General features: G+C 45.1%; 1 protein-coding gene across 3 annotated transcripts; it reads left to right on the forward strand.

Annotated features, from left to right (window-relative positions):
- The first annotated feature begins 12,210 nt into the window (after positions 1–12,210).
- Positions 12,211–27,882, forward strand: tmem14a (transmembrane protein 14A). 3 transcript variants are annotated; one of them, XM_072498609.1, is made up of 5 exons: positions 12,211–12,376; positions 16,563–16,647; positions 17,877–17,978; positions 24,589–24,676; positions 25,928–27,882. In XM_072498609.1, the coding sequence occupies exons 2-5, from the start codon at positions 16,572–16,574 to the stop codon at positions 25,965–25,967; spliced, it is 306 nt and encodes a 101-aa protein (XP_072354710.1). In that variant the 5' UTR covers positions 12,211–12,376; positions 16,563–16,571; the 3' UTR covers positions 25,968–27,882. The 3 variants fall into 3 exon arrangements, with proteins under 3 accessions (XP_072354710.1, XP_072354709.1, XP_072354708.1); XM_072498608.1 differs by lacking the exon at positions 12,211–12,376 and adding an exon at positions 12,430–12,629; XM_072498607.1 differs by lacking the exon at positions 12,211–12,376 and adding an exon at positions 12,700–13,013.
- Positions 27,883–27,900: the final 18 nt, after the last annotated feature.

Raw genomic sequence — 27,900 nt, forward strand, 5'->3', positions numbered from 1 at the left:
TGTGTGAGGGTCGTCACTTCGGGGGTCTGGTCATCGTGTGTGAGGGCCGTCACTTCGGGGCTGGTCAAGTCCAATCCTAATAAAAATTCTGTGCCTTTCATGGGGCATGAGAGTGTGTGGGGTGTAACCTGTGGATGTTGAAACAATATTTCTTAAAAACATCAACACAAAAGGGAGGACTGAATCCCAAGTGGTGTTGTTCTGTTAGACCATTTTTCTGAGGGTTGATTTTAGGGTCTCATTCAAGCGCTCCACGATACCACTCTACTGGGGGTGGTATGCAATGTGGAATTTTTGGGTAATGCCAAATATCGTGAGGATGTTCTTCATGACACGTCCCGTAAAATGGGAACCTTGGTCGGATTCAATGCTGCGGGGGAGTCCCCATCTTGTAAAGATGTGGTGGGTTAAGATCTTGGCTATGGTCTTTGCCGTGTTCGTTCTGGATAGAATTGCCTCTACCCATTTCAGAAAAGTGTCTATGACGACTAATACGTACTTGTAACCATTCCTGCAAGGGGCAATGGTCCTATAAAATCAATCAGGAGGTTAGTCCAGGGGCCGTTAACGGGGCGGGTGTGGCTAAGTTGAGCTTTCTTTGCGTATCTGTCCGGATTGTTCTGGGCACAGATAAGGCGATTCTCAACGTAGTGCGTTACATCTTATTTTAAACTTGGCAACCAACAGAGTTGCCTGAGGTGGGCTGTAGTGGGATCAATTCCCTGATGTCCATGACTGTCATGAAATAAACAAATAAGTTGATTCCTGTCCTGTTCAGGAACCACATAAAGGGTGTCTTTTTACACCACACCATCATGTGTGGTCAGTGCATTTTTAAACCTAACGTAAGGTGCTGGAAATTTTCCTTTTAAAATCTCCCTGAGATTGCTATCCTGCTTCTGGGCCTGCACTAAATCCTCGATATTAGTCTGCATTCACTGGTGCACTTTGGGGGGTGTCCAAAAATATCTATGCCTGGAACCTGCTTTGGCCAGTGCGGCGGCTTTTACATTTCCAGGTGGGGTGGAATGGTGGTGACTTCGAACTTTAACAATTCCGAATGTCCTGTCCTGTGCTTTCTCTAAAATGTGTCGGAGCAATGGGGCTGAAGGGAGGGGTTTTCCGTCTGCGGAAACAAATCCTCTTGCTTTCCACAGGGGTAGGAATTCCGTAAGGCTATTGCAGACATAGAGGCTTTCCGAGTATATGTCTGCTGGGCTGGGGAAGGAATCTGGGTGATCCACAATGTACGCAATTGCTGCTAGTTCTGCCGCGTGCGCGCCTAAGTGTCCTGGTAGCTTTAAGGAGAACTCTTCTAGGGCGGTCCCTGTGCGTCCTCAACATAAATGCCGCATCCTGTAATGCGCTTCCCGTCTAATACTGTGGAAGAACCATCCACATATATCCTTAAGGGTTCGCACGTGTCTGTGGGCTGGGGGTTCTGGGGTGAACTACCTATCTTTCTGGGGGGTGTCTTCGCAATAAAGGGGCCCGTGTTGTGGTGCGGTGAGATGAACTACCTATCATTCGTGGGGGGTGCCTGGGTACTGAAGGTTATCGGCTCAGAAAGTGTGGGTCTTGGTCCTTTTAACGGTGATATCCCGTCCCTGCAAAAGAAGGGTCCATCTAGCTGCTCTAATTTGACTAACTGTACCGTCCTGTAAGTCGTCCGTCAAGTAAAAGTTGGGTGGGTGTGTGTTCCGTGAGGATTGTGATGGGGTTTAGTCCGGTTATGTAGGAAAAATACTGAACTGCCCAGAAAACTGCGAGCAGGTGCCTTTCACAGGCCGAAAATCCCTGCTCCACAGGATCTAAAAGTCTGGATGCGTAAGCCACGGGTCTTAATTGTTCGTGCCGTTCCTGGAGGAGCATGGCCGAAAGGGTGCGGTCGGTGCTACCTATCTCTATAGCATAGGGGGAGAGCAGGTCTGGAACCTGTAGTGCGGGGGCTGCAATGAGGGCTCTTTTCAAAGCATCCACAGCATCCGTATGCTGTGGAAGCCATTCCCAATGGGCTCCTTTCTTTAGGAGTTCCGAGAGGGGTGCTGCCTTGCTGGTGAACCCGTCAATGTGATTTCGGCAGTAGCCAACCAGTCCTAAAAACGACCGGAGGGCTGAAACATTCTGGGGAAGGGGCAATTTGACAATCGAGTCAATTCTTTTGTGCTCGATCTCGCGTTTACCGTGCGTGATAATTGTACCCAAATGTATCACTTTGTTTTCCAAAATCTGGGCCTTTTTGGGGTTTACTTTGCAGCCAATCTGTTGTAGGAGTTCCAGGAGTTCGGACAGAAGTTCGATGTGCTCTGCCTTGATGTCTGTCTGCAGTAATAGGTCGTCCACACACTGGACCAGACATTCGGGGCGAGAAAATTTTGACAAACCATTTGCCAACTGTCGATGGAAAATGGAGGGGGAGTTGTGGAATCCTTGTGGAAGGCATGTCCACGTGTACTGCTGACTTTTAAAAGTGAAGGCAAATTTGTATTGGCACGCTTTTGCCAATGGAATGGACCAGAATCCATTACTGACGTCCAAAACCGTAAAGTATTGTGAGTTGAGTCCCTGTTTGAGCATGGTCTCGAGACTTGTGGCTACCGTGGGGGCTGCTGCGGGGGTGACTTTGTTGAGTTCCCGGTAATCGATGGTCAGTCGCCATGATCCATCGGGTTTTCTCACTGGCCAAATCGGGGCATTATTAGTGGAGGCTACTGATCTGAGTACGCCCTGCTCTAATAAGCTGTTGATAACTTTTGCGATTTCTCCCTCTGCCTCTTGGGGAAATCCGTATTGCTTTTGGGGTCTAGGGTCAGGTCCTGTGATTTGAATGGTACCAGTCAGCCGGCCACAGTCGTGTTTCTGGGTCGCGAATGCTGTCCCGTGCTTCTGCAGAACTGCCCTAACCTGCTTGTCTGTGCTAATTGTGGTCGGGTCAAACCAAAATTCGCCGACTGCGCTAATCTTGTTTGCATATTCTCCTATTGTGAGCGTTGCGGGGGCTCTTGCGGATTTTGCCATTTTCGAGACACATTGGTTTACCAGATCAAATGAAAGGTGGTGGGAGTTCATAAAGTCAATTCCCAAAATGTGTTCTGCTGTGTGGGGTAGATCGACTAAAACTCTGGGGTGCTTTGTCGTTATATTGCCAATCTGAGTGGGTACAGGGGCTGTGATGTGTCCCTGCTGTGAGTGGCCTGTAAAGCCGCTGAGGGCGATGGTGGCTATAGTGGGCCACATGTCTTTCTGGAATATGGTGGAGGAATTGATTGTGGTGCGGGACCCTCCTGTATCCCAGAGAAATTCCATGGGCTGTCCCCGTATCTTTGCTGCAACTACTGGTCGGCTGGACCTTTCCCAAAGGGTGTCGCAGACCCAACTGGGGGAGCCCGAACACCATCAGTCCGTTCCGTTCAGGTCTGCTTGGTCTGAACGGGTGCTTACACTGTGGACTGGCTTTGTTCTGTTTCTATTCAGAGTGCCTGTCTGCTGGGCTCTCTGTGGCTTTTGTGGGGCATTGCATTTTCGTGCAAAGTGTCCTAATTGTCCACAGTTGTAACACTCCTGTGGTTTCTGTGGGGGGCTGTTCCTGCCTTCATTCACCCATGCGGGGTTCTGGTGCGTCTTCACCGCTTGGATGTCTGCTTCTGCCCGCTGTTCCTCGGGTTTCCTAACTGCGCGGGACAATCTCTTTAAAACCCATTTCTCATTGTGGGCTTCCTCTGAGGGGTTATAGTTAGTACAGGCTTTTTGTCCTGCATCTGTGGCATGGGAGATAAGGGTGCGGGTCCATTTGGCCATACCGTCTTGGGACAAATGGGCGGTCTAGATTACCGAAAACTGTTGTGAAATGGATCCACAGGCGTCCAGCAAACGCTGTGGGGTGTTCTGTCTTTTTCTGCCTGCACTTATTCAGGCCTTCTACTGGGTCACCTCTGTTGTAGCTGATCGCATCTAGGATCGCTGCGTGCATTTCTGCAAGGGTGCCTCCTCCTACATTCTGTGGGTCGGGAAGGGCTGCTACGACCGAAGGGTCTAAACTCAAAACTGTGAGCTTCACTTGCTCACGCTCATCCAGGCCGTACGTGGTCACCTGCTGCTTTACTCTAGCAAAGACGTGGTGGGGGTCTGAGGTGGGGAGGAACGGTATGATTTTCTCGCACGCGTCCCGTAATTGGGTCACGGTTAAGGGGGTGGTATAAAGAAATTCTGTATCTCCGTCCGATGTGACTGTGCGGTGGGTGGTTACTGGATTCATTGGTGCCTGAACTATCTGCGATGTGGGGGGTTGGGGCGCTTTTCTCTTCTGGGGATTTCCTTGCGCACATGTTCCCTGAACATATCTATGCGCTGTCTCATTTAATTCTTCTCAACCCGGGCCGTCTTCTGTATCTAACTGGGATCCAAAGGTGCTCGGGAATCCATTTTGAACTGAAAGCAAAGACTGCAGTTCTGCAATCTGCTTCCTGCACTTCGCATGATCTAGTGAGCTCTGTCTCTGCTCCATGGTGGTCGCATGGAGTGCTTGTAATGCTGCTTTCAGGTCGCTACACTGCCTTTGCAATGCTTCTACCTGTTTCTCTGTTTCCTCTCTTACCAGGACTGCACGTTGCGTGTACTGATAGGCCTTTTCGTACTGTGTCTGGAAGCTGCTTAAATGCGCCAGACAAGACTGGTGTGCCCACTTGGCATCATTCACCGCTCTGTCCTTTGATGCTAACTTCCTTCTCAACTCTATGTTCTCTTTCTCAACCTCACTTACATCGACCTTGCTCATTCGATGTACTCCTATCTCTTTACGGAGCCTCCGAACGACCTCCTCTGTGCCTCGTAATTGTGCCAAACAGGACACGATTGCCATCAGCGTGCACGCTTTTCCCAAGCTTTTCTTATGAATTTCTGACAGGTTCTCCCACCAAGTATGTCCTATACTCCCGGGTCCTGTTTCCTCATTGTCACAGAATTCGCTCCAAAGGAGCCATTCCTTCCCTTTGAGGTATTTTCTGATTTCCTCTTCCCAAACGGGACACTGTCCTACTCTGCTGCTGGTCGCTGCGACCATGAATTCTTCAGGGTTCATGAGGCATTGCATTGCCATCTTTCCTCTCTAAATACTTCTCTTAAAATTTGGAACGAGGGGTACTAAGGCGGTGCTGTGATTACGGGCATGGCTTTTGCTATTTTCTGGAACACAAACTCCCGACAGTTTGTCGCAACAAAAATCTATCAGTTTTACCTTGTAGCCCTGTTAGTTACGCATGCATTAACACACTTCCGAATTATGAGGATTGATCAGAACTGCTTGAACACTTGTGGTTTTTTGTTCCCAATTGGATCTCTCATTCAAATTTTTGGGTTCTCCCGGAGTGGTGAAGCCACTTCTAGTTCGGGTCCCGTCAGAATGTCGGCAGTAATATGTTGCTAACTTTTGCTTGGTTCAATTGGCTCTGTTTTTTCTATTCCCAATTGGATTCTAATTCAAATTTTGGGTTCTCCCGGAGTGGTTCAGCCACTTCTAAGTCGGGTCCCGTCAGGATGTCGGCAGTAATATGTTGCTAACTTTTGGTTGGCTCTTGATTCATAATTTGCTCTGTTTGTTTAACCTTCACTCTAGAGTCGGCAGGTATCTTTATGATACCGCCACGAGGTTCAAGTTCAAGTACTGATCAATAACTGAACACACCAATTAGTAAGATTCAAATAAAAACACATTTATTATACACAGTAAATCACTACTCATGCATAAACTCTACTTTCTAGGCTATTCCTATCACTAAAAGGCCAATACTTAGTTTCGGACTGGCCCACCAGGTCAGGGGAACAAATGGCCTTTCGTTCAGGTCCTGAATCTGCAGGATTCAAAAGCTGGTATGGACTGGTAGCTAGGAGCGCCTGTCTCGTAGCGATCATTGACTTGAGACTTACTTGGTTGGCGTGGCCACTGGACAGTTCACTCTCAGTGGTTGCTTCATGTTGTTGAGTGACCCTGCCAAGAAGGACAATTTTGAACTTGGGGGCTTTACTTAATAGTCCCCAGGGGCTTCCCGCCCTTTGGGGCAGACCCCGTACCTGGTTCCAAATGATTGGACTGCGTCCGATCGATTTGGATCGATTTCTCCAATACTGGAGTTGTTCCCTGATCACTGGGCGGTTCCTAAATGTCCGTTGGCCTTCCTTTGTCTTGGCTCCTGCTGGCGCCGAGGAGTCTGGCTTGGCCTTATTCATCTTAAGTGTATCTATTGTACCTGGGAATCGCTCATTACTATGCAGGTGGCTGCTGGTTTCAGTGCTGTCTGGTTTCTTGCAAGTTTCAATACACATGATTTCTGCACTTGCTAGTCTTTGCCTGTGTTGGCTGAATTTCCCTTTAGTCTTTGCGGTTCTCCATTTTAAGTCGGTAAGTGGCCAACCCAGGTGGCTACACTTCCTCCTTGTGATCCCTTACGCGAAGCGTGAAGGATCACATAACTGTGTTGTATTCATTCCCTGACCCAGCGAGCACGCTTCCGTGGCCTCTACGCTGACCGTAACTATGCAATGAAAATTTTTCTCCATTCTCCATTTTAAGTCAGGAAGTGGCCAACCCAGGTGGCTACAGGGCAAGAAGGTAGACAGGAACAAGGAATCCTGGGATATACTTGAAGGAAAACTATATGCTCACAGTATTGAAACAGATTGAAGTGAAAGTAGGGCATTCACAGCCAGGTAAACCACAGACAAGATACTCTGGATGACAATGTAGTGAGGCAACTGTGTTAAATACTGCTGAGAGATTGAAGAAAGCAAACAGTAAATAGTCAGGGTCATAAACAATAATGATCATGGAAGCAAAATAAGTGCTATAGATAGGGTACTAACTGACTAAACATATGAACAGTGATTGCTTTGAGTGGTGGACTGTTAAGAATTAGGGAAAATTAAGATTAAAAAATGAAATTGGGATCAAATAAAAAGGGGAGTTTTCTGAAGGGATCTTGATCTGCAAGTTAGCATATCGGTGAGGAAAGCAAGTGCTTGCATAGGTGACTAGGGGAAAACAATGAAGTATAGAAGAGGTAACTTCAAAGTGGAGAGATCAGGATGTTGAAGTGTATATGCTAAAAGCAGGGTCCATAGGATGGGTAACATAACAATAATCTTTATTGGTGTCGCAAGTAGGCTTACATTAACACTGCAATGAAGTTGCTGTGAAAATCATCGAAGGGAAATAATTACATCTCCATAGCACAATAACTGGAGAGAGGGACACATTAGCACCAGCCACACCCAGCTTCAGAAACTTGTCTTCTGAAAACAGGTTATTGCTAAACAAGCAGCCAGTTAAGATCCCAAACTTAAACCAAGAAGATTTTGCCTTTGCTGAAACTGAAGACTGTTTTCCAAGACGTGGCCAAATAATCTGTGCATGGTAATTAACTACCGGATTTTGCTCATAGATATATAATATTGGATGGTGTTTGGGAACAAAGGGGTAAATAACTTCATGTAATACTGTGTGTATATAGCCATCAGTGTAATTAAGTGTTGCAGTGTATTATAGTCCTTGTTGCTGTGTGTGTTTTTTTCTTTTAAGTTAATAAATATTCTTTATTAATTGATCACACAATGACTGCACTATTCCTCCCTGGTTCGCATATCTTTAGGTATACCAGTTTGAAAATATATATCACTAAGAATCGGTTACAAGTTACCCTTCTGGATTTTTGGGAGCCCTTGCATTTTACATCAGCGGGGTTCTTAACATGGACATGACGTTGAGTGACAACGGTGCTTTCGGGAATCTTGAGGAAAGTTGAAGGTAGTTCAGGTTGAGAGAAGAATTGAGGGTGTACTTTTAGAGATGGATGACTTTCTATATTACCACCCTTATAAACAGAAATATTACAGGCTGGATTTTCCACCTATTTGTGCCAGTTTTCATTGGAGTTTCGATGGACAGAGGCTGAAATTTTCTCAGGGACATATTCCACTTCATCACTCCTGGTGCTGGGTTTGGGAACTCAAGATGTGCCAGTATGTAGGGAGGTTGCCCCCTGGTGGAAGCTGGATACGTGGGCTGTCAGTCTGGATCCAGTATGCAAAAGATGGCGGAGGTAGCACAGGAGAGGTGATGATCAAGAGTTCTGAGCTCGTGCTCTGAGAAGACGGTCGTGCACAGGTTCCAGCAGCACAAGAAAGTTTTCAACGGGACAAACATGTTTTTTTTCTTCAGGCGGTAGCCTCAGGATCTCTGTCTCTTGGCACAACCTCCTAGTAGAATTTGGGGACCTCACTTTCTGTACCAACATTACCCAAGACCGGCCTTACTGGAGATAAATATTAAATGGTAAATGCAGGTTTAGATTATTTCAAAATGTCACCAATGTTAAATAAATGCTTACTGCCCGAATTTTGTTTCAAATATGATACAAACAACAATATTGATGTTATTTTATCCTGTTATTTTATGGCTTTTGCAGAATAGAAGCTGCTGCTTTAATTTAAACCAAATGGGGAAAAATAAAAGTGCATCAATGTAAGGATCGTTGCATTGTAATTTATGGCACCAATGAGTTGGTTAGTATAATCAGTACTCTATGCGATTATCCATGATAGCATTCAACATATTACCTAGAGTATGAGTAAATGAATGTCATACTGTAACCTAGATTTCACAAAGGAACTAGTTTGTAACTTGTCCAACAATAAGTATAGAATATTAAAGTTATCAACTAATTGGAGATGCTGTTTTATAAATACGTTACATGGATCAGACATGACACCAAGATAGTATGTTGCCTCCCTGGTCCCAAGGTTAAGGATGTCACGGAGTTGCTGCAAGGCATTATGAAGGGGGAGTGTGAACAGCCAGAACAGTCATGGTTGATGTCAGTACCAACGAGATAGGTAAAGAGAGGGGTGAGGCCTTGCAAGCATAGTTTCGGGAGCCAATAACTAAATTAAAGGTAGTAATCTAAGATTACTCCCGGTGCCATGTGCTAATGAAAGCAGGAATAGGAGAATAGGTCAGATAAATGCAGGGCTGGGAGATGACATGGGGAGGGAAGGAGGAGAATTAGATTCCTGAGGCATTGGGATCGATTCTGAGGAAGATAAGACCTGTAAAAGCTGGACAAGTTGCACTACAGCAGAACCAGGGCCAATATACTCACAGGGGCATTCACTAGAGTGGAGCAGGCTGAGACATACTCATGCTTCTTCCAAAAGATAATCGGAGCGGACTCCGTGATCAGCAGCCTGAAGGATGAGGCCATCTCACATGAATTCATCGCAGTCTGACATTTTGAGGAGCAGCAAATTCTTTTATTCCAGATAGCCTGACGTGAAGCCCACAGACAGTACGGTCTCCCAGTCCTTCCTGTCCTCTACCACAGAGGTCTTAGAGGACAAGTGAGAGAGCCTGGACAACTACTAACTCTGGATGCGTTGACTAAGGCCCTCGAGTCCTTCAAGAAAAGTAAAACGTCTGGAAGTGAACGGTAATCGGCTAAGTTGTATTCGGTTCTGAGGGAATTGATTGCTCACACCTGCTGGAGGTGCACAAGAGTCTGCTTCTGGCCGGGAGCATGTCAGAATCCACGAGGAAAGGCATCATTACCCTCATCTATATACAGAAGGGGGAGGGGGGGTGGTAGATTAGAAATTTGTGATCCAGCTCGCTATTGAATGTGGACTATAAAATTCTGTCCAAGATCATCGTCAATCGGGTCAAATCTGCTCTGGAGTCAGTGATCCACCCTGGCAAGACATGTGCTGTACCCAGCAGGAAGATCTCTGATAGCCTCATGCTGCTCAGGGATGTGGGGCTACCTGCCTTATCAACGTGGAGCCTTTGACAGAATATTGCACGCATACAGGGTTTGGGTGGGAATCTGCAATTGGATCCAACTGCTCTACACAACCATCATTAGCGTTGTTTCAATCAATGGAAGAGAGTCATAAAGCTTTCCAATTAAATCTGAAGTCAGGCAGGGTTGCGCTCTCCTTTCCTATCCTGTTCATGTGTTGCATAGAACGCTTTGCTGAACCCACCAGGAAGGATTTGGGCATAAGAGAGATGATTCCAACAGCTTCCCTGTACACTAACAATGTCACCGTCTTCTTTTATTTATATAAATTTAGAATACCCAATTATTTTTTTTCCAATTAAGGGGCAATTTAGTGTGGCCAATTCACTTAACCTGCACATCTTTGGGTTGTGGGAATGAGACCCACACAGACACAGGGAGAATGTGTAAACTCCACATGGATAGTGACCCGGAGGTGGGATCGGACCGGGATCCTCGGTGCTGCGATGCAGCAATGCTAACCACTGCGCCACCATGCTGCTTCAGGCTGATCAACATCTGTGACCAGTTCGAACTGGCCTTGGGTGCCAAGGTAAATCATGAAAGAGAGTGAAGTCCTGTTCTTTGGACACTGGGCTGATCTGTTCTCTCCATCACCCTCAGGTAAGACTACCTGAAGGTGCTGGGGATAGGATCTGGAGGTACCAGGCATAGGTTAGAAACTGAAAGGACTGAATAGGTATAATGAAACAATAACCGGATATGTGGGAGCAGCACTCCTTCTCCATTACAGGTAAGAACCGGGTCATCATGTGTGAGATACTCTCGATGTTGCTGAACATGGCACAGGTCTGGCCCATTCCTCACTCCTGCGCTGTGGCAATCACATGAGCCATGTTCCACTTCCTCTTGGGGTTGAAAATAGGTTGCATTTGCAGAGACATGATGCACAATCCCCTGAAGGGGGGGAAAACATTTCCAACATCGCCTTAATCCTGATGACCACCTTTGTGCGTGGCTGCATCAAGGTTGTGCCTAGATTCTTGGTATGCAAATGCCAAGTATCACTATGTGCTAAGGTTCTACCTGTACCCAGTATTGTGAAGGATGGGCCTAATCATGCGGCTGTAAAATCTTCCCGGTAGTTGGACTGTACTGTACCACCTGTCTCCCATGGAAATGTTTATGGAAAGAAACACCTTTGACCACAAGTCCCATCAGGCAGTGGTCTGCATATAACACCCTCGAGGCCATGTGGGAAAATGGGATGATGGATCCTGTGGGATGGTTCCCTGAGCAGACAGTCAGTCATTTGTGGAAAGTGCCTTTGCAACCAAGGTCTGGAGAGAGAGGTTAGGTAATTTTTGTTGAGATTCATCCTGAGCAGCTCTGTGATGCAAGACTCTGTGCTCTACGGGATGTTCCCTGAGACAAACATCAGCTGTTGCTGGAGGATCATCAACTCTGTAACTCTGCTTTTTGGTCTGTCCAAAATCTGTTTGTCTTCCAGTGCATAGTTATCCCTGAGTGTTGCAGACTGGCACATTCCAAAGCCCAGCACTATGTGCTGGGGGAATTAAAGCTTGTGGCAGTCTCTACAGAGGCACAATATGGAAAGGTCGCTGTGTAAGACCTTTCAGCCACAGTGCACCGAGGCTCGGGCTGGAAATTGTGTAGAACCCCTCCAGCTGTATGACTCACATTGAATGTATAGTGACAATTGCATGTGTCTCAATTGTATTGAAGCAATCTAGGTAGACAAATTTAATGGCATTACACCAATCTAGGTAGACACATTTAATGGCATTGCACCATTTGTAAGATCATTTTGAAATGTCTGTAATGTTCTTTCAGATATTTTACAAATATAGCATTTTTTTTTGCAACGGAAACATAGGAAAGGGGAGTGGCAGCATTGATTGATGAGGACATTTCAGTGCTGGAGAAAGGGGATGTCTCAGAAGGGTCAAAGACAATCTATTTGGCTGGTGTTAAGGAACAAAATATGTGCAGTTTCATTCCTCTGCGTGATCTATAGGCCATCAACTTGTGGGAACGATGTTCAGTAGTAATAGTGTGAAGGACAAGGCGGGACAAGAATTCCTCCAGTGTGTTCGTGAGAATTTGCGACACCAGTATGTAGCCAGTCCATCTCTCAACCCCTTCCTCTCTGACCAGTCCAGCACTCGCCCCCTCCCCTCCGACCCAGTCCAGCACTCGCCCCCTCCCCTCCGACCCAGTCCAGCACTCGCCCCCTCCCCTCCGACCCAGTCCAGCTCTCACCCCCTCATCTCTGACCCAGTCCATCTCTCAACCCCCTCCTCTCTGATCCAGCCCATCTCTCAACCCAGCCCATCTCTCAACCCCTTCCTCTCTGACCAGTCCAGCTCTCACCCCCTCCTCTCTGATCAATCCAGCTCACACTCTCTTTCATGCTGTATTTAAGTGCCGCTCAGCCTTTTCTCTCTCTCATCCTTACCCTGACACACTTACTGCCCTCTGGTGTCTGACGGTAGAGTTAATGGCGGAACTATCACTTACAACACAAATTAAATTCAACATGGGAAAAGAAATAGCAACAACATAAAGAAGTAAGCTCAGCGGAAGCATAACGAAAATAAATTACCATGGGGTGCAAAAGCATCACTTACGAAATAATTTATTTGTTGCCAATATGGCGCCGAACATGCGCTGATATTTGGAAACGTATCTGCAATTTAACTAGAATAAAACAGCAGCTATCGGTAAAAGAGCGGTTGTCTATCGGAGGGCAGTTTGCAGACGGTGGCTGCGGATTGAAGTTGGGAATCTCACAGGAGCGCGCGAGATTAATCCAGGCAAAAGGTCTGTCATCTCCGGGGAGATTTTCAATTTAAATCCATTGTGGTGTTGGATATAAACATTTGTAAGAGGAAGAAAAATTATATGAGCTGCGTGGTGGCCCTTTTACAATTCACACTGGCTGTACATTGCAGGGTCATCTTTACACGCTCGGGATGTTGTTTAAACTGAACAATGTTTAGGGCGAAGCTGCATTTTGTTTTGTTATCAGGCGGCGCATCAGCAAATGCTGCCTCCCTGTGTACAGTTTTGTGAACAGAGTCCAGTTGCCAGCCGGAGGGAAGTGAACTTCAGAGGCCGCAAACTCTTCTTCGTGCCGCTGATTTCAAATCTGCTCAGCTCAGCCCAGCCTCCTATCACCGCCATTGCTGCTCCTGTCTTCGGAAAGTACGCCTTCCTGCCGAATGGTCTTCTTTCCTCCCCTTAAGTTTCATGACTTCTGTCCTGTCGCTGGTTGAATGTGGAAATGGCGCGTTACGCCAACCTGGGGAGCGCGATTTACTACCACCCCGGCTGCAGAGGGCCTTGAAATGGATTGTGAACGCTTTATATAAATGTGAATTGTGGGCGAATTATTCTAACCATACTGCAGGTCACTTGATAATTGGTGTGTTCTTCAGGCAGAGCAGGGGCAGGCCCATTATAGAATCGAATCACTGCAGTGCAGAAGGTGGCCATTCAGCCAATCAAGTCCGCACTGACCCTCTGAAAGGGGGGTCGGGGGGACCTAGGATCAGGACCCCATCCTATCCCCGTAACCCCACCTAACCTTTTGGACGCTAAGGGGCAATTTAGCATAGCCAATCCACTTAATTCGCACATCTTTGGACTGTGGGCGGAAACAGGGGCACCCGGAGGAAACCGGCGCAGACACGGGGAGAACGTGCAAACTCCACACATACGTTCACCCGAAGGCAGGAATTGAACCCAGGTCCCTGTGAGGCAGCAATGCTAATGTGTGCCACCCCATATGTTTAAACTTGTATCTTTAAATTTATATCTTTAAATGATATTGTGGAGTTGGTTTGCAACAATGTTTGAGCTAGTGTGGCATCTGAGGCTGGAGCTGTGTTTCCTCAGTTTGCCTCTGCACAATGTTTCAAAAAGGAGCCGTTTTGAGTTCTTTCTGGCTGTATCACAAAAGGTAGATGGGCTGTGGGGTAAAAAATCCATGGTCACTGGGAATTCATTGGGAATTGTTCGTGGCCTTGGGGTTCGTGAAGGACTTTTCCAGATTCTTTATCCCCTCAATTTGCCTGGCTGTGGCTGGGTGAATACACAGATAAGTGATGCTTGATTGATTGTGTCCTCACTGTTTGTTTGGGACAAGCTTGATGGACCACAGCTGGACCTTTTCCAGACTACTGTGATATTTCTGAGACCCAGCTTTAAATATAGCCTGTGTCAGTGAAATGAAAATGAGCCAACTGAACCAGTCTCATTTCACCTCCAAGAGAATGGGAGGTCAGCATACTTCCTGATTCATGTCCTTCTGGCCAACCCTTCATAGCTTATACAGTTGTGGGATGTAGGCAGGGCTTGGATCCTGCACAGCTCCTACCCTTTTATCTTGCTGTCCAATAAAATAAAGCATTGGAATGTCACCAGGACGTAGGATTATCCAATTCAGTTGCTGAAAGGTCTGCAATCGGGTGGCGCAGGGGAGGCACTGTTGCCTCATGGCGCCGAGGTCCCAGGTTCGATCCCGGCTCTGGGTCACTGACCGTGTGGAGTTTGCACATTCTCCCAGTGCTTGTGTGGGTTTCGCCCCCACAACCCAAAGATGTGCAGGGTAGGTGGATTGGCCATAGTAAATGCCCCTTAATGGAAAAAATGAATTGTGTACTCTACATTTATTAAAAAGAAAGGTCTACAATCTTGGACTGCCAAAAAGTACTTGATACTGTGGCATCATTTTCTTTCGCAAATATTCTGAGCACTTGATCCATGCTGTTCCATTTATGTTGATGCAATATTAGGACCCAGAGGTATAATAATAATAGTCATGAGATCTGAGCTGAATATTTGTGCTTTTCATACATGTGCGTATTGAACTGCTTCCAAGGCCGACCGCGCAAATACTTGATAATATGTGATCAGGTACAACTTGTTAAACTGCTCCATGTGGGGTTAACATAGACTCATAGATTCCCTGCAGTGCAGAAGGAGGCCATTTAGCCCATTGAGTCCACACTAACCCTCTGACAGAGCATTCCACCCAAGCTAACTCCCTGTCCTATCCCAATAATCCCTTAACATAACCAACATCTTTTTTGGACGCTAAGGGGCAATTTAGCATAGCCAATCCAACAAACCTGCTGGACCGGGAGGAAACTGGAGCATCTGGAGGAAACCCACACTGACATGGGAAGAATGTGCAAACTCCACAGAGACAGTCGCCCAAGGGTGGAATTGAACCCGGGTCCCTGTTGCTGTGGGGCAGCAGTGCTAACGACTGTGTCACCATGCCAACAATTGTTATGACCAAACTGTCAGAGTTTATAGAGCTGAATCCATGGAGCTCATCTTTGTCAAAAATAACAAAGCAAATGTTGTGCTATCTCATTTGGCAGAAACCATCCTGTTTAAATATACCCTTTGGCATTTTGGATCTGTTTGCTGCAGCAGAAGCTGTCACAGCTTTCCCTTAAAACTAAGTTAACTGCCCTCATGGTCTTCTTACTTCAGTAAAACCTGGCTACCAGCCTATGTCCTAGGTTCCAGCTTTTTAAAAAATCACTCACTATTCACAGACAGGAATCAGAGGATTTTCTACATGAGAGTTATGAGGTGTTTCTCTACCGAGATGAATGAGCAAATTGCTTATTTGGTTTATGGAACATATGTTCTACTATTTGTTTTAGTGCTACTTCTTTAAAAAGTTCTTAAAATATTAAAAGTAGACCTGTTTGTAAATTCTTTCTGAATAATAGCAAATCTCATGCAGCAGGCCTTAATAAAGAAGATCCATTGTGCTATAATGTTCCTTCAACTTCCTGCGAGAAATACCTTTCCCCCAGTAACACTGACCATAGCGGCATGTCTGAAATCAGGAACTGATCTTGTACAGAATTGCTGATTTAGCCTCATGTCACACTTCTCTGGTGCAGCACATCGCAGCATTTTTGAGAGGAATTTGAGTAGGAAACAAAAGGGAATGGTTTTGACAGAATGTTATCAAGTGCCATTTAAGGATTCCAATCATCTGGCATTGTTGTAGAGTCTCTGAGAAATAACGATTAATCTCCTGGAATCTGAAGGTTAATCTCCTGGACGTTATTACGAGGGACCCAGTAGAAATATTTTAATTTTTGTTTTAATTGAGCACTTTCATCTATTAGGGAGAAAAACTTTGGAGATGAGAAAAATTGTTGTTGGATTGGGTGAGACTGTTGGAAGCAGAAAGTCGTGTAGTTAACCTCCCAAAAATGGATCCAACCAGATTTTGGCAATTCAGTACCACTGAACAAGATGCTGTGTGAGCTATGGTTAGCTGCCATGTGACTACAGAAAACCTTAGTGGTCACTGCTTTATCTGTACAGTCTGCCAGTTATGCACTGCTCGTTGAAGCAGTATGTATATACCATCGCACAGGATTGTGGAGTTCTTTTGTCTTATCTGATTCCCGACACAGCATGTCCTTGGACCACTGAAGAGGAGTTATTAAGTATTGGTGTACTTTCCCACAGAGAAAGAAAGGGAACTTTCCCCAAGTCATGTTTGTGCATCTCCAGTGAGTGACACTGACAAAGGCCTGGGAACAGGCCACCCACCTGCCCTCTTGGGGGGCAGACCTAAATAGAAAAGGACGTAAAAACAGAATGCTGATGTTCACTGCTGCATTTAATCTTTTGTTTGTGTTTCTTTTTTCGAAGTGAAAACTGGTATCAACGATAAGATTTTTCTTTCTGTTCCCCTCCCTCCTCCCCTGCCAGAATTGAAGAATGCCTTTCGATTGGATAAGCTATTCCTACGCTGCTATCGTGACCGTGGGTGGCATCCTAGGATACACTCGGAGAGGTGACGTACTTTTATGGATGTTGTTAACAATTCTTGGTGTTTGATATTTCTGTCCACAATGTCGAATTTCTTGAGTGTATACAATTTTTACCTCTGATGCATTTACAACTTTGAGTACTTGTCGTGAGTGGAATTTCCTACTGTATCCCTAATATACCATTTGCTGGTTTGACTTTACCAAGTCTTGTCCCACTGTTGTGACTCAATTTGAAGTAGTATTCTGGATGTAGTTTATCTATACCACTTGTATATTAAATACTTTCAGTTTTCTCATCAGTATCCTTCCTTCAAGGGTAACAAACCCTAGTTTCTCTAGTCTTTGCAATTTTTAAAAACTGCCCTGCTCCATGTTATTTTGGGCTGGGCTAAAGTGCCACATGCACCCTTAGTCTTCCCCATAAAAACATTGGTGTTAACTCTCCCATTGCTCATTATCAGCTGTTGTTACAAACACAGAGATTTGTTAGTCTGCTGCTATTCACTACTGCATTAAGCAGACCTTTGTTTGGTACATTAGTTCCCACACAAAATAAAACAAGCAGAACTTTTTCAAACTTAAATTTACTCAGGAAATTTTAAAACCAGGAGAAAAAAGGGATGTTTTCTTTGCTAGGCTGGATTCATATCTGTGTTGTCAGAGGTGAAAGATTCTGATAAACCCACTGTACCATGTTTTATTTATTTTTAATTTACCGCATTCTTAAAGTTGCAAAGCCAATGCGCAGAGTGGACTGGGCAAGGCCGTAATCATTGCTTGCTCGAAATAGACTCATGGTCTGCACAAGAGAGCCATGCACGTTAATGTGGCAATTGAGTGCATGCTCTAGTTGTGAGTCTGCACTCATGCCGTACAAATCTATGTTAAAGACAGACTGGCTCCAGCTTCTTTGCCAGATGAATGTTCAGTGACTTAACACGCCCAAGTTGTTATCATTTGCCTTGAAATTTCAATTAATTCCACTTAAATTCTAAATTGTATCATAATCTTCATTCTGATTACATTCCACAACTAGCCTCCAATAAAGCACCAGTGTAACTTTTGACAAAAGGCTCTTTGAGCTTGCTAAGAATAACAAGCCAAGCCAGTTGTACTTCCATACAATTTGATAGTAAGGTATTATGGAATGGCATTTACTATCTGTTGTATGGCTCATCAGAGGATGCATGGAGTCAAAGACTTGGAGGAGAATTAAAAGTGGAGGATATTATTTGTACTTTTCTTTTCCTAGGGAGTGTGATGTCTTTGCTATCTGGACTGCTTTTTGGATCACTAGCAGGATATGGTGCTTATCAGGTTTCAAATGACCCACAAAATGTGAAGATCTCCTTGTGTAAGTTTGTGAGCTTTCTATTCTTTGTATGTTTAAAAAAAAGTCAAGACAACTCTCCCGTTCTGTCGCAAACTCCTTTAATGGGAACCTGTTTGTATATCCAGTTGCATCTCACCTGTCCGAAAGTTCACTCAACTACAGTTTAGTGCTGGGATCATTACAGTAAATTGCTTAGTTTCCTCCTTGTATACAAGTGCTTAGTTTCCTCCTTGTATACAAGTGCAAGTAGACCATCAACTCTCACTTTACTAGACATGTTAGTGAATTAGCAGGAGGAAGGTTAAACTCTTGTCATTCCCACGTATAAAGTGTGCACTGCACTTGTGTTATCTCTGTACATGGCACAAGTTCACTGTTCACGATTTCGTGCTTCGCTAGTTTTTGCGGGGGCAGAATCCCCACGAATGATGGGAATTGACTGTAATTGCACATCTAAAATAAAATTAATTGATTACATTTTTTGGTAACTATTGTTGCTAACTTTTGGTTGGTTCAATTGGCTCTGTTTTATAACCTTTGCTCTCGAGTCGCCAGGTATCTTTATGATATCGCCACAAGGTTCAAATTCAAGTAATGATCAATAACTCAACACACCAATTAGTAAGATTCAAATCAAAGCACATTTATTATACACCGTAATCGCTACTCATGCACAAATTCTATGTCTAAGCTACTTCTACAACTAACAGGCGTATACTTAACTTCGGACTGGCCCACCAGGTCAGGGGAACAAATAGCCTTTCGTTCGGAATCTGCAACTGCGGGATTCAAAGCCAGTATGGACTGGTAGCTAGGAGCGCCTATCTCGTAGCGAGCGTTGACTTGAGACTTACTTCAGGGATGTGGCAGCTTCGACCGTTCACTCTCAGGGGTTGCTTCGCGTTGCTGAGTGACCCGGTCAAGGAGAACGATTTGAACTTGGGGCTTAACTTTTATAGTCCCCAGGGGCTTCCCGCCTTTCGGGGTGGACCCTATACCTGGTTCTAGGTGATTGGACTTTGTTCCAATCGCTTGGTTCGATTTGTCCAATACTGGAGCGGTTCCCTGATCGATGGGCGGTCTTGAGGTGTTCGTTAACCTCTTTTGTGTTGGCTCCTGCTGGCGCCGGGGAGTCTGACTTAGCTTTGTTTGTCCTAAATGTTGCGATTGTACCTGGGGATTGCTCATTAGTATGTAGATAGCTGCTACATTATTATGCTGATGGTCGCAGGTATCGATGCTGCCTGGGCGTTTGCAGAGTTAAATACACAGCAAATCTGCACCTGCTGGTTTCTGCCTGTGTTTGCTGAATTTCCCTTCAGCCTTTGCTGTTCTCCATTTTAAATCGGGAGTTGGCCAACTTAGGTGGCTACACTATTTAGGTCTTAATTTTTGTGGGATGTTTTGTTTCTGCTTCCTCCTGAATTTTGATGGCGGGCACTCACGTGGAGTCCTTGTCTGAGTGGCCACTTTAGACATTTGAGCTGATTCTAAGCGGTAGCATCAAAATTGAGCCAAATCCTGACTCTGCGTAGCTTCCATCTGGGGCTCTTTAGCACAGGGCTAAATCGCTGGCTTTGAAAGCAGATCAAGGCAGGCCAGCAGCACGGTTCGATTCCCGTATCAGCCTCCCCGAACAGGCGCCGGAGTGTGGCTACGAGGGGCTTTTCACAGTAACTTCATTTGAAGCCTACTTGTGACAATAAGCGATTTCCAAATTTTCATTTCCACACACACTTTTCTACACTGGATTGTGCAGAGGAGTAGGAATTCTGCGATTGACATTCAGAATTCAAATAGAATTGAATCCTAATGGATGGATGAGTTAAAAATCATCTTTATTAACACCAACCAGGGATCAAGACTGGCTCATTCCCTGACATTTTGGTCTTTATGTCACAGTCCACACTGGGTAGTGCATCCAGGCTGGAAAATGTTTATTTTTTTGCTCGACATATGAATTTGTACTCAATTCCGACAGTTTCACCTGTTTCAATTGTCTCATAGTGTGTTTGGGGTAGAATGGAACTTTATTGTTAAGTTTTAAGAATGGGATAACTCTGGTTTAAATTCCTAGTGAGTGAGATCTTAGTATTGTTCCACCTTCCATAATATCTGCACGTTACTCTCCAGCTTCTTATAAAGCATAATATCTGAAATTAAGTAAGGTCAAAAGAAATTTGAGTTTAAACTTTGTTGTGTACCTGCAGTGCATTATGACTGATTGTTTATCACAAATAAAGCATGAGTCAAAGCCAATATTTAATCATTAACCTCTGCAGCACTTCACATTTATGTAGTTGGCACAATTTCGAGCCCCTTAAGTTATCATCACCAGGAAGCAATTTGCAACCATCTGCAGCCATTTGTACACTCCTTCAAGAAAAACCAGTTGTCTTGTTTTTGTTAATTATCCCAATCATCTCCATAAATTGTGCAACTGAAAATTGAATTGCTCAATACTGTATAATTTATTTCTGTTTTTAAAAAAAAAAATAGTGATCGGGTTTGTCCGGGTTAATGATGTTCATCGCCAACAGTCTACCTCGGCCCTAACGGCTGCGTCCATTTGATAATTAAATTTCCTCACAAGGCAGCTTCACTCAAATGAACTTTAAAAAAAATAAATTTAGTGCACCTAATTCATTTTTTCCAACAATGGACAATTTAGAATGGCCAATCTATCTAGCCTGCACATCTTTGGGTTGTGGAGGTGAAACCCACGAAAACACGGGGAGAATGTGCAAACTCCACACGGACAGTAACCCAGAGCCGGGACCGAATCTGGGACCTCGGCGCCGTGAGGCTGCAGGGCTAACCCATTGCGCCACTGTGCTGCCCCTCAATGAACTTTCTGATTAGGCCACATTAAGGGTAGTTTTGTTTGGCTGCAAGGATATCAAGGGCCATGGAGGCTGGGCAGAAAAGTAGTATTGAGGCAGATCTTAGTTGAATGGCAGGGCAGGCTCTGGGTGCCGTAGGCCCCCACTTCTGTGCTTACTTTATTACACTTTGATCCTGATAGGAACTAGATTGATGCTGACAAGATTCATCTTGTGTTCACAGCTCTCATTCAGACAATCATCTCATAGCATCAATCTTAGACAAAATTAAAAGCAGTCCAGAGTCTAACTGACTGTACCTGCCACCTGTTCCACAGCAACCCTTTCCCCATTTCTCTTGTCCAGCTTCCTAAAGTATTTACATTTTTCAACTAATAATCAAAATAAAATGTCATTTCAGCAAACCTTTGAAAACCCGTTTTCTGGCAACTACCATATTTTAGGGGTGTGTGTGTTTGTGTTTTAAAGGGAAGTACTTTTGCTGTTGTTTTCTGTAGGAGATATTCATTTGAGAGTGACACCATAACCTGAACAAATCACAGAGCAACACCGAGCTTGAGTTGCAAGTGATGCAATTGTTTTTACCTTGCTGTAGCTCCTGTTTTTGGGTATGTTTCTGTGGTGTTGGTGAAATGTGCTTGATATTGCCACAAAGCAATTAGCTACAAACCTGAAAAGGGCCACAAAGTAAGTCAGGGTTAAGACAAGCTACTCAGACTTGCAAAAGGTGAGAAGTGATATTCCAGGGGGATTGGATATATATATATATACATAGGTTAGGTGGATTGGCCTTGATAAATTGCCCTTCGTGTCCAAAATTGCCCTTAGTGTTGGGTGGGGTTGCTGGGTTATGGGGATAGGGTGGAAGTGTTGACCTTGGGTAGGGTGCGCGTTCCAAGAGCAGGTGCAGACTCGACGGGCCGAATGTCCTCCTTCTGCACTGTAAATTCTATGATAATGATGTATATATGTGTGTGTGTGTCGACAACAACTAAAACCAAAAAGAGAACAAACAAATAGGTAACCAACACCCCCGCTTCCCAACCTCCCTGCTGTTACCATCCATCCACTCAGCCTCTTATTTTTGTTACCCCAAAATCCCCCTCATCCCTTTCCCCCCGCTCCCCCTGCTGACTTAACTATCCCGGAAGAAATCAATCTCCGGGCAAACCCATAGACCCACTCAAGCCAAACTTGATTTTTTTCCATCCTGAGGAATTCCGTGATGTTGCTCACCCACACTCCCGGGTTCGGCTTCCCGAGTCCTTCCATCCCAACAAGATCAGTCTCCGGGCTACCAAAACGGCAAAGGCCAAAACGTGGCCTCTCGCACCCCCTGGACTCCCGAGTTTTCTAGAAATTGCCAATTCTGTATTTGGGACCCCCAATACCTCAGGCGTCACATCAGCGAACCTCCGCAAGAATCCCTCCAGCTTTGGTAAGGCCCACAACATGTGAACATGATTCGCGGGACCCCACACACTATCCTTCACCCCCTCAGAAAACCTGCTCATTCTAGCCACTGTCATATGCGCCTGTGATCTACTTTAAATTGAATGAGGCTAAGCCCAGCGCACAAAGAGGATGCATTCACTCTTCTCAGAGTCTCCTCCCATAACCCAGCCTCCAGCACCCTCCCCAGCTTTTCCTCCCACTTTCGCTTAACTTCTTCTCTCGGGGCGCCCTCCCAGTCCATTCACTGTTTATAAATCTCCGACACCCTGCCCTCACCAACTCCTGCTTTTGACACCACTTTGTCCTGCAAAGTGGCAGGTCAGGAAAGGACGACACTTGTTTCCTCACATAGTTCCGAACCTGTAAGTACCAGAACCCATTCCCGCTGAAGCTCCTCCAAGCTTGAAAAGCTGCATCCCACAAACGGGTCCCCAAACTATACAATCCCTGCCCGCTGCCACTTCCCGAACCCTGCGTCCAGCCGCCCCCACCCCCCGCCCCCGGAACAAACCTGTGATTCCCACAAATCAGAGCCCAAACTGAGGCCCTATACAGCCTTTGATTTGATTTGATTTGATGTATTGTCACATGTACCGAAGTACAATGAAAAGTATTTTTCTGCAGCTGAGGGAACGTACACAGTACGTACATAGTAGACAAAGAGAATAATCAACAGAGAGCATTGACAAATGGTACATCGACAAACAGTGATTGGTTACATTGTGGAACAAGCGGCCAAACAAACAAATATATGAGCAAGGACAGCATAGGGCATTGTGCATGGTGTTCTTACAGGGAACAGATCAGTCCGAGGGGGAGTCGTTGAGGAGTCTTGTAGCTGTGGGGAAGAAGCTGTTCCTAAGTCTGGATATGCGGGTCTTGAGACTTCTGTACTTCCTGCCTGATGGAACAGTCTGGAAGAAGGCAATGCCTGGGTTGGAGTGGTCTCTGATAATGCTGTCTGCCTTGCTTAGGCAGCGGGAGGTGAATACAGAATCAATGTGAGGGTGGTAAGCTTGTGTGATGCGTTGGCCTGAGTTCACCACACTTTGCAGTTTCTTCCGTTCTTGGACCGAGCAGTTGCCATACCAAGCTGTGATGCAGCCGGGTAAGATGCTCTCTATGGCACATCTGTAGAGGTTTGTGAGATTCGATGCAGATATGCCGAATTTCTTTAGCTTCCGTAAGAAGTAGACACGTTGTTGGGCTTTCTTGACAGTTGCATCAACGTGAGTAGACCAGGACAATTGTTGGTGATGGTGACCCCCAGGAACCTAAAGCTATCGACTATCTCAACTACAGAGCCATTGATGCAGATGGGAGTGTGTTGTGCTACGCTTCCTGAAGTCGCTGATCACTTCCCTGGTCTTTCCGACATTTAGTTATTTTCGGTACACCATGCACCGAAGTGATTTATCTCCCTTCTGTGTTCTGATTCATCGTTGTTTGAGATACAGCCCACCACAGTCATATCACCCGCAAACGTAGAGATTGAGTTGGAGTTAAATCTTGCCAAACAGTCATGTGTGTATAGGGAGTACAGTAGAGGACTGAGCGCACATCCTTGCGGTCCTCGGTGTTGAGGACTATTGTGGAGGAGGTGCTGTTGCCGGTGCTGCCTCCATTGTCCCAGCGCCCACAGGGCCGCCACCACTTCCGGACTTGTCGAGTACCTGGACGGCGATAAGGGCAGAGTCGCCATCAACAATGCCCCCAAAGGACAGCACGGTGGCACAGTGGTTAGCACAGCTACTTCACGGCGCCGAGGTCCCAGGTTCAATCCCGGCTTTGGGTCACTGCCCGTGTGGAGTTTGCACATTCTCCCCGTGTCTGCGTGGGCCCTACCCCCACAACACAAAAAGATGTGCAGGTAGATGGATTGTTCACATTAAATTGCCCTTTAATTGGAAAAAAATAATTGGGCACTTTAAATTTATTTTAAAAATCATTGCACGTGTTGTGAGGAAATGTGTGATAATGTTGTGAAGTAACCTAAAAACATCAAATAGAAAGCAAATAACATATGCCTCAGTGAGTGATGTACAAAACAATTCCATTGCTCCTGCTTTGACTGGGCTGGCAGGAGAGATTATGGTATTGCTATAAACTACTGTTAGACTGAAATTGTGGAATTAGCTACTGAGTATTCCAACTCTAAAATCAACGTGCTAATGGCATTTCTGGCAAGTGGTGTTTCCAGAGTGTTGGTGTCTCTGTGATGATGTCCTTTATGACAGGAAGATTTCTAATCATCAAAATATAATGATTGTATTTTTGGTTAGAATTACATGCTGTTTCTGTTTGCCTAAAAAGTATTTTCACTTCAATTACAGTAACTGCCGGAATTTTGACCACAGTAATGGGAGTGCGCTTTAAAAGATCTGGAAAGTTAATACCTGCCGGTCTCATCGGTGGAATCAGGTAATACTTCTAACTTTGTTTCAGACTTCGATTTAATCTGCAACAAATCAACTGGAACATTAACTAACATGATACAAAACTAAAACGTTTTACTTATTAATCAAAAAACAAACTTCAGGGGCAGAATTTTATGATTCCCCCCCCCCTTCCCCACCGCCCAGGCGGGTGCTGGGCCTCGGGAAGGAAAACCCACATGCTTACCTATTAAGGCCCTTAAGTGGCCACGTAAGGGCCTTATCCCACTCGTGGGTTTGGGCCTTATCCCACTCGTGGGTTTGGGAAGGGAGGAAAAGTGACATTTACTATTTTTCCCATCTCAGGCGGGAGGTTGGTGGGGTGGGGTGGGGGGCAGCCTCTGTGGGCTCCCTCAGAGTTCGGGCCATCCCACCTGGAGATATTGGAGCTCTGGGACCCCTTCTCACCTGGGTACTCCATGATACCGCAATCCCTTGCCCCACCCCTTCCCGGGCATCCACCACCCACCCACCCCCAGGACGTGCCTCTTCAAAAGGCAGAGCACTGCAGTACTGCTTTTGGCCATTGCTGCACTGTGTCTAGCTGGGCGGAAGAGCTATCAGCCAATCTTATTTTCGACAGCGCTCTTTGGCAGGACTTCCTTTCAATGGCAGATGGACATCCTGCCCACTGTCAAACAACACTCAAGTGAGTGTTAGATGGCAATGGAAGTTAGAAAGTGGATGTTAGGCTCTGATTCTTGGGATGGCAAATGTTTCCCGTAACAGCCTCCCCGAACAGGTGCCGGAATGTGGCGACTAGGGGCTTTTCACAGTAACTTCATTTAAAGCCTACTTGTGACAATAAGTGATTTTCATTTCATTTCATTTTCAAATGCCAATTGCTCGTCATCCTTAAAATTCTACCCAAAGGGAACATTTACAGATCAGAGAATGGGCACAGAGTTGTCAGATGTAACTTTAATGTAGAGAATGTTAATGCAGTTTGAAGATGTAAAAAATATAAAGAAATGGGAGTATCGCTCACGTGGCAAGATGCTAAGGAGTGTGGAAGAAACTCCGGGACACAAATTCCTTAAAATCCCTGATCAGGGACTCCGTGGTCTTGTTGACCCTGATGTGCATAAAGCCATCTCCCTCCCTGTGGATAGTTGAGGCACAGAGTGGGGGAAAGCTTTGGAAACTGGGGTGTAGTTTACATTTGATGCCCTTATTACCATGCTGTCTAACTTTATGTGCAGTTATATCTCTAAAATACTTTTCTTCTTCCTTGCAGCTTGTTTATGGTTCTACGATTGATAATTGTGATGCTGTAAACCTGCAATCAACTCACTACAATGTAATACAGAATTATTATAAATAAGCTTTTACTCTGTTAATCTTTTAGATGGTAATTTTCCTGCAAAATAATTCTAGAGAAGCCAAACTTGATACAAAATAACACTTTAATCGTAGGGATATCTATTGTAGCAATAATTGTTATTTGTGTTTATATTCGTAATAATGAAGTTCGGTCAAAGACTTAACAAACTGGCATGAATTCGCTCAGATTTTTTTAATTCAGATTGCATCAGTGATTCTTAGACCTATGTGTAGAACAGATTTATGAACATTACCAGATGTGTAGATGTACAGATATTAGGGGGCCTTAATATGTTTTGCCCTTTCCAAATATTTTAATCAATGTAATACATTCCACATGCAGTTGACTAAACGTTTCTGAACGTATTGGTTCACTTGAGGCTGATTTCAAAACACAGCTGTGTCCTTTTGTTTTGTTCTCTTGCCGATGGGTCTAAGGTGAAAATTTAAGGTGAATCTTAAAAAGGATTTATAACCACAAGCTGTCTGGTCAGTAACACATCAGTGGATTTCAGAATTGCATTCATTTCTGTCCACCCAGTGCAACATGTGCCTGATCAAATGCTCTGACCATGAGTAAGTGAATAACTACCTTAAGCCCTGCCAGCGAACGCAAGATAAACTGACAAAACAAAGATTAGAGCCCTTATCATGGCAACATATCTTTACTCGAACATTAATTACATCATGGCAGTAATTATTGAAAATGGAAGAAATTTATATTTAAATGGAAAATGGTATTTTTAGAAGTAGTTAGTGAAAGTGCTTCTAATCTCAGTTACAGCACAAAAATTTCAAATTACTTCACTGTTAGTGAACTAATAATCATAGATTATCATAGAATTTACAGTGCAGAAGGAGGCCATTCGGCCCATCGAGTCTGCACCGGCTCTTGGAAAGAGCACCCTCCCCAAGTTCAACACCTCCACCCTATCCCCATAACCCAGTAACCCCACCCAACACTAATTTTGGACACTAAGGGCAATTTAACATGGCCCATCCACCTAACCTGCACATCTTTGGACTGTGGGAGGAAACCGGAGCACCCGGAGGAAACCCACGCACACACGGGGAGGATGTGCAGACTCCGCACAGACAGTGACCCAAGCCGGAATCGAACCTGGGACCCTGGAGCTGTGAAGCAATTGTGCTATCCACAATGCTACCATGCTGCCCACGGTATGGTTCAGGCAAGTGCATCGGGTTTCACCTTTGCGGCTTGGTCGGGCTCTGTTTCTGTGTAGTACTCTCAGTTTTGGGTTCACACTCAAACACTTACTGTTGTGCAGTCAGCATTTAGGGGACCGGGTGCAGGGAGTGAGGGATGCAAAACAATGCCACCTATGCTGGCCAATAAGATTGCACAGACTCTTGGCAGTGTCCTGATGCACATGGACAGCAAAGTCAATGCAAGGGGTGCTGTACGTACATGTTCAGATAGAGAGACTGGGGCTCCATTTATTGAAGAAAATGACAGCACGAGTTGTTGCAGCAGATCAAATAAACTTGACTGCAGCCTCAATCTGGTCCAAGAGAAGTTTGAGCCTGCAATGCCTATACCTATGACTAATTTCTGCATCTCATGACATTGTGAAGGACCAGATTGCTCTACTGGCTTTAAGGTCATAATACAGTGAAATGTAATTTCATAAACCCCAGGTATGGTAATTTATGATTTGCTAATGGTGTATGAGTTTTAAGCTGACATAATTTCAGTATTTCGTTTAAACCACTAAATGTAACCGAGTAAATGATTCCTTCCAATGCAATCAGTTTTCTGATTCCAGAAAGTGTCTTATAATTGTGTTTCTGAGGTTACCATTGTCTTTGTGAGAAATAAACTTATTATTCCTTCAGTAAGGATCCACATTCTGTGTTTCCTTATCT

The sequence above is a fragment of the Scyliorhinus torazame genome, chromosome 4, assembly GCF_047496885.1.
Source record: "Scyliorhinus torazame isolate Kashiwa2021f chromosome 4, sScyTor2.1, whole genome shotgun sequence".
Taxonomy (NCBI): domain Eukaryota; kingdom Metazoa; phylum Chordata; class Chondrichthyes; order Carcharhiniformes; family Scyliorhinidae; genus Scyliorhinus; species Scyliorhinus torazame.

Excerpts from the sequence above, each read along its gene's own strand:
- tmem14a (XM_072498609.1), top strand. The coding sequence starts at position 16,572 with ATGCCTTTCGATTGGATAAGCTATTCCTACGCTGCTATCGTGACCGTG. Across the intron at positions 16,648-17,876 it reads CCTAGGATACACTCGGAGAG|GGAGTGTGATGTCTTTGCTA; the intron begins GTGACGTACTTT and ends TTCTTTTCCTAG. Across the intron at positions 24,677-25,927 it reads GGTCTCATCGGTGGAATCAG|CTTGTTTATGGTTCTACGAT; the intron begins GTAATACTTCTA and ends TCTTCCTTGCAG.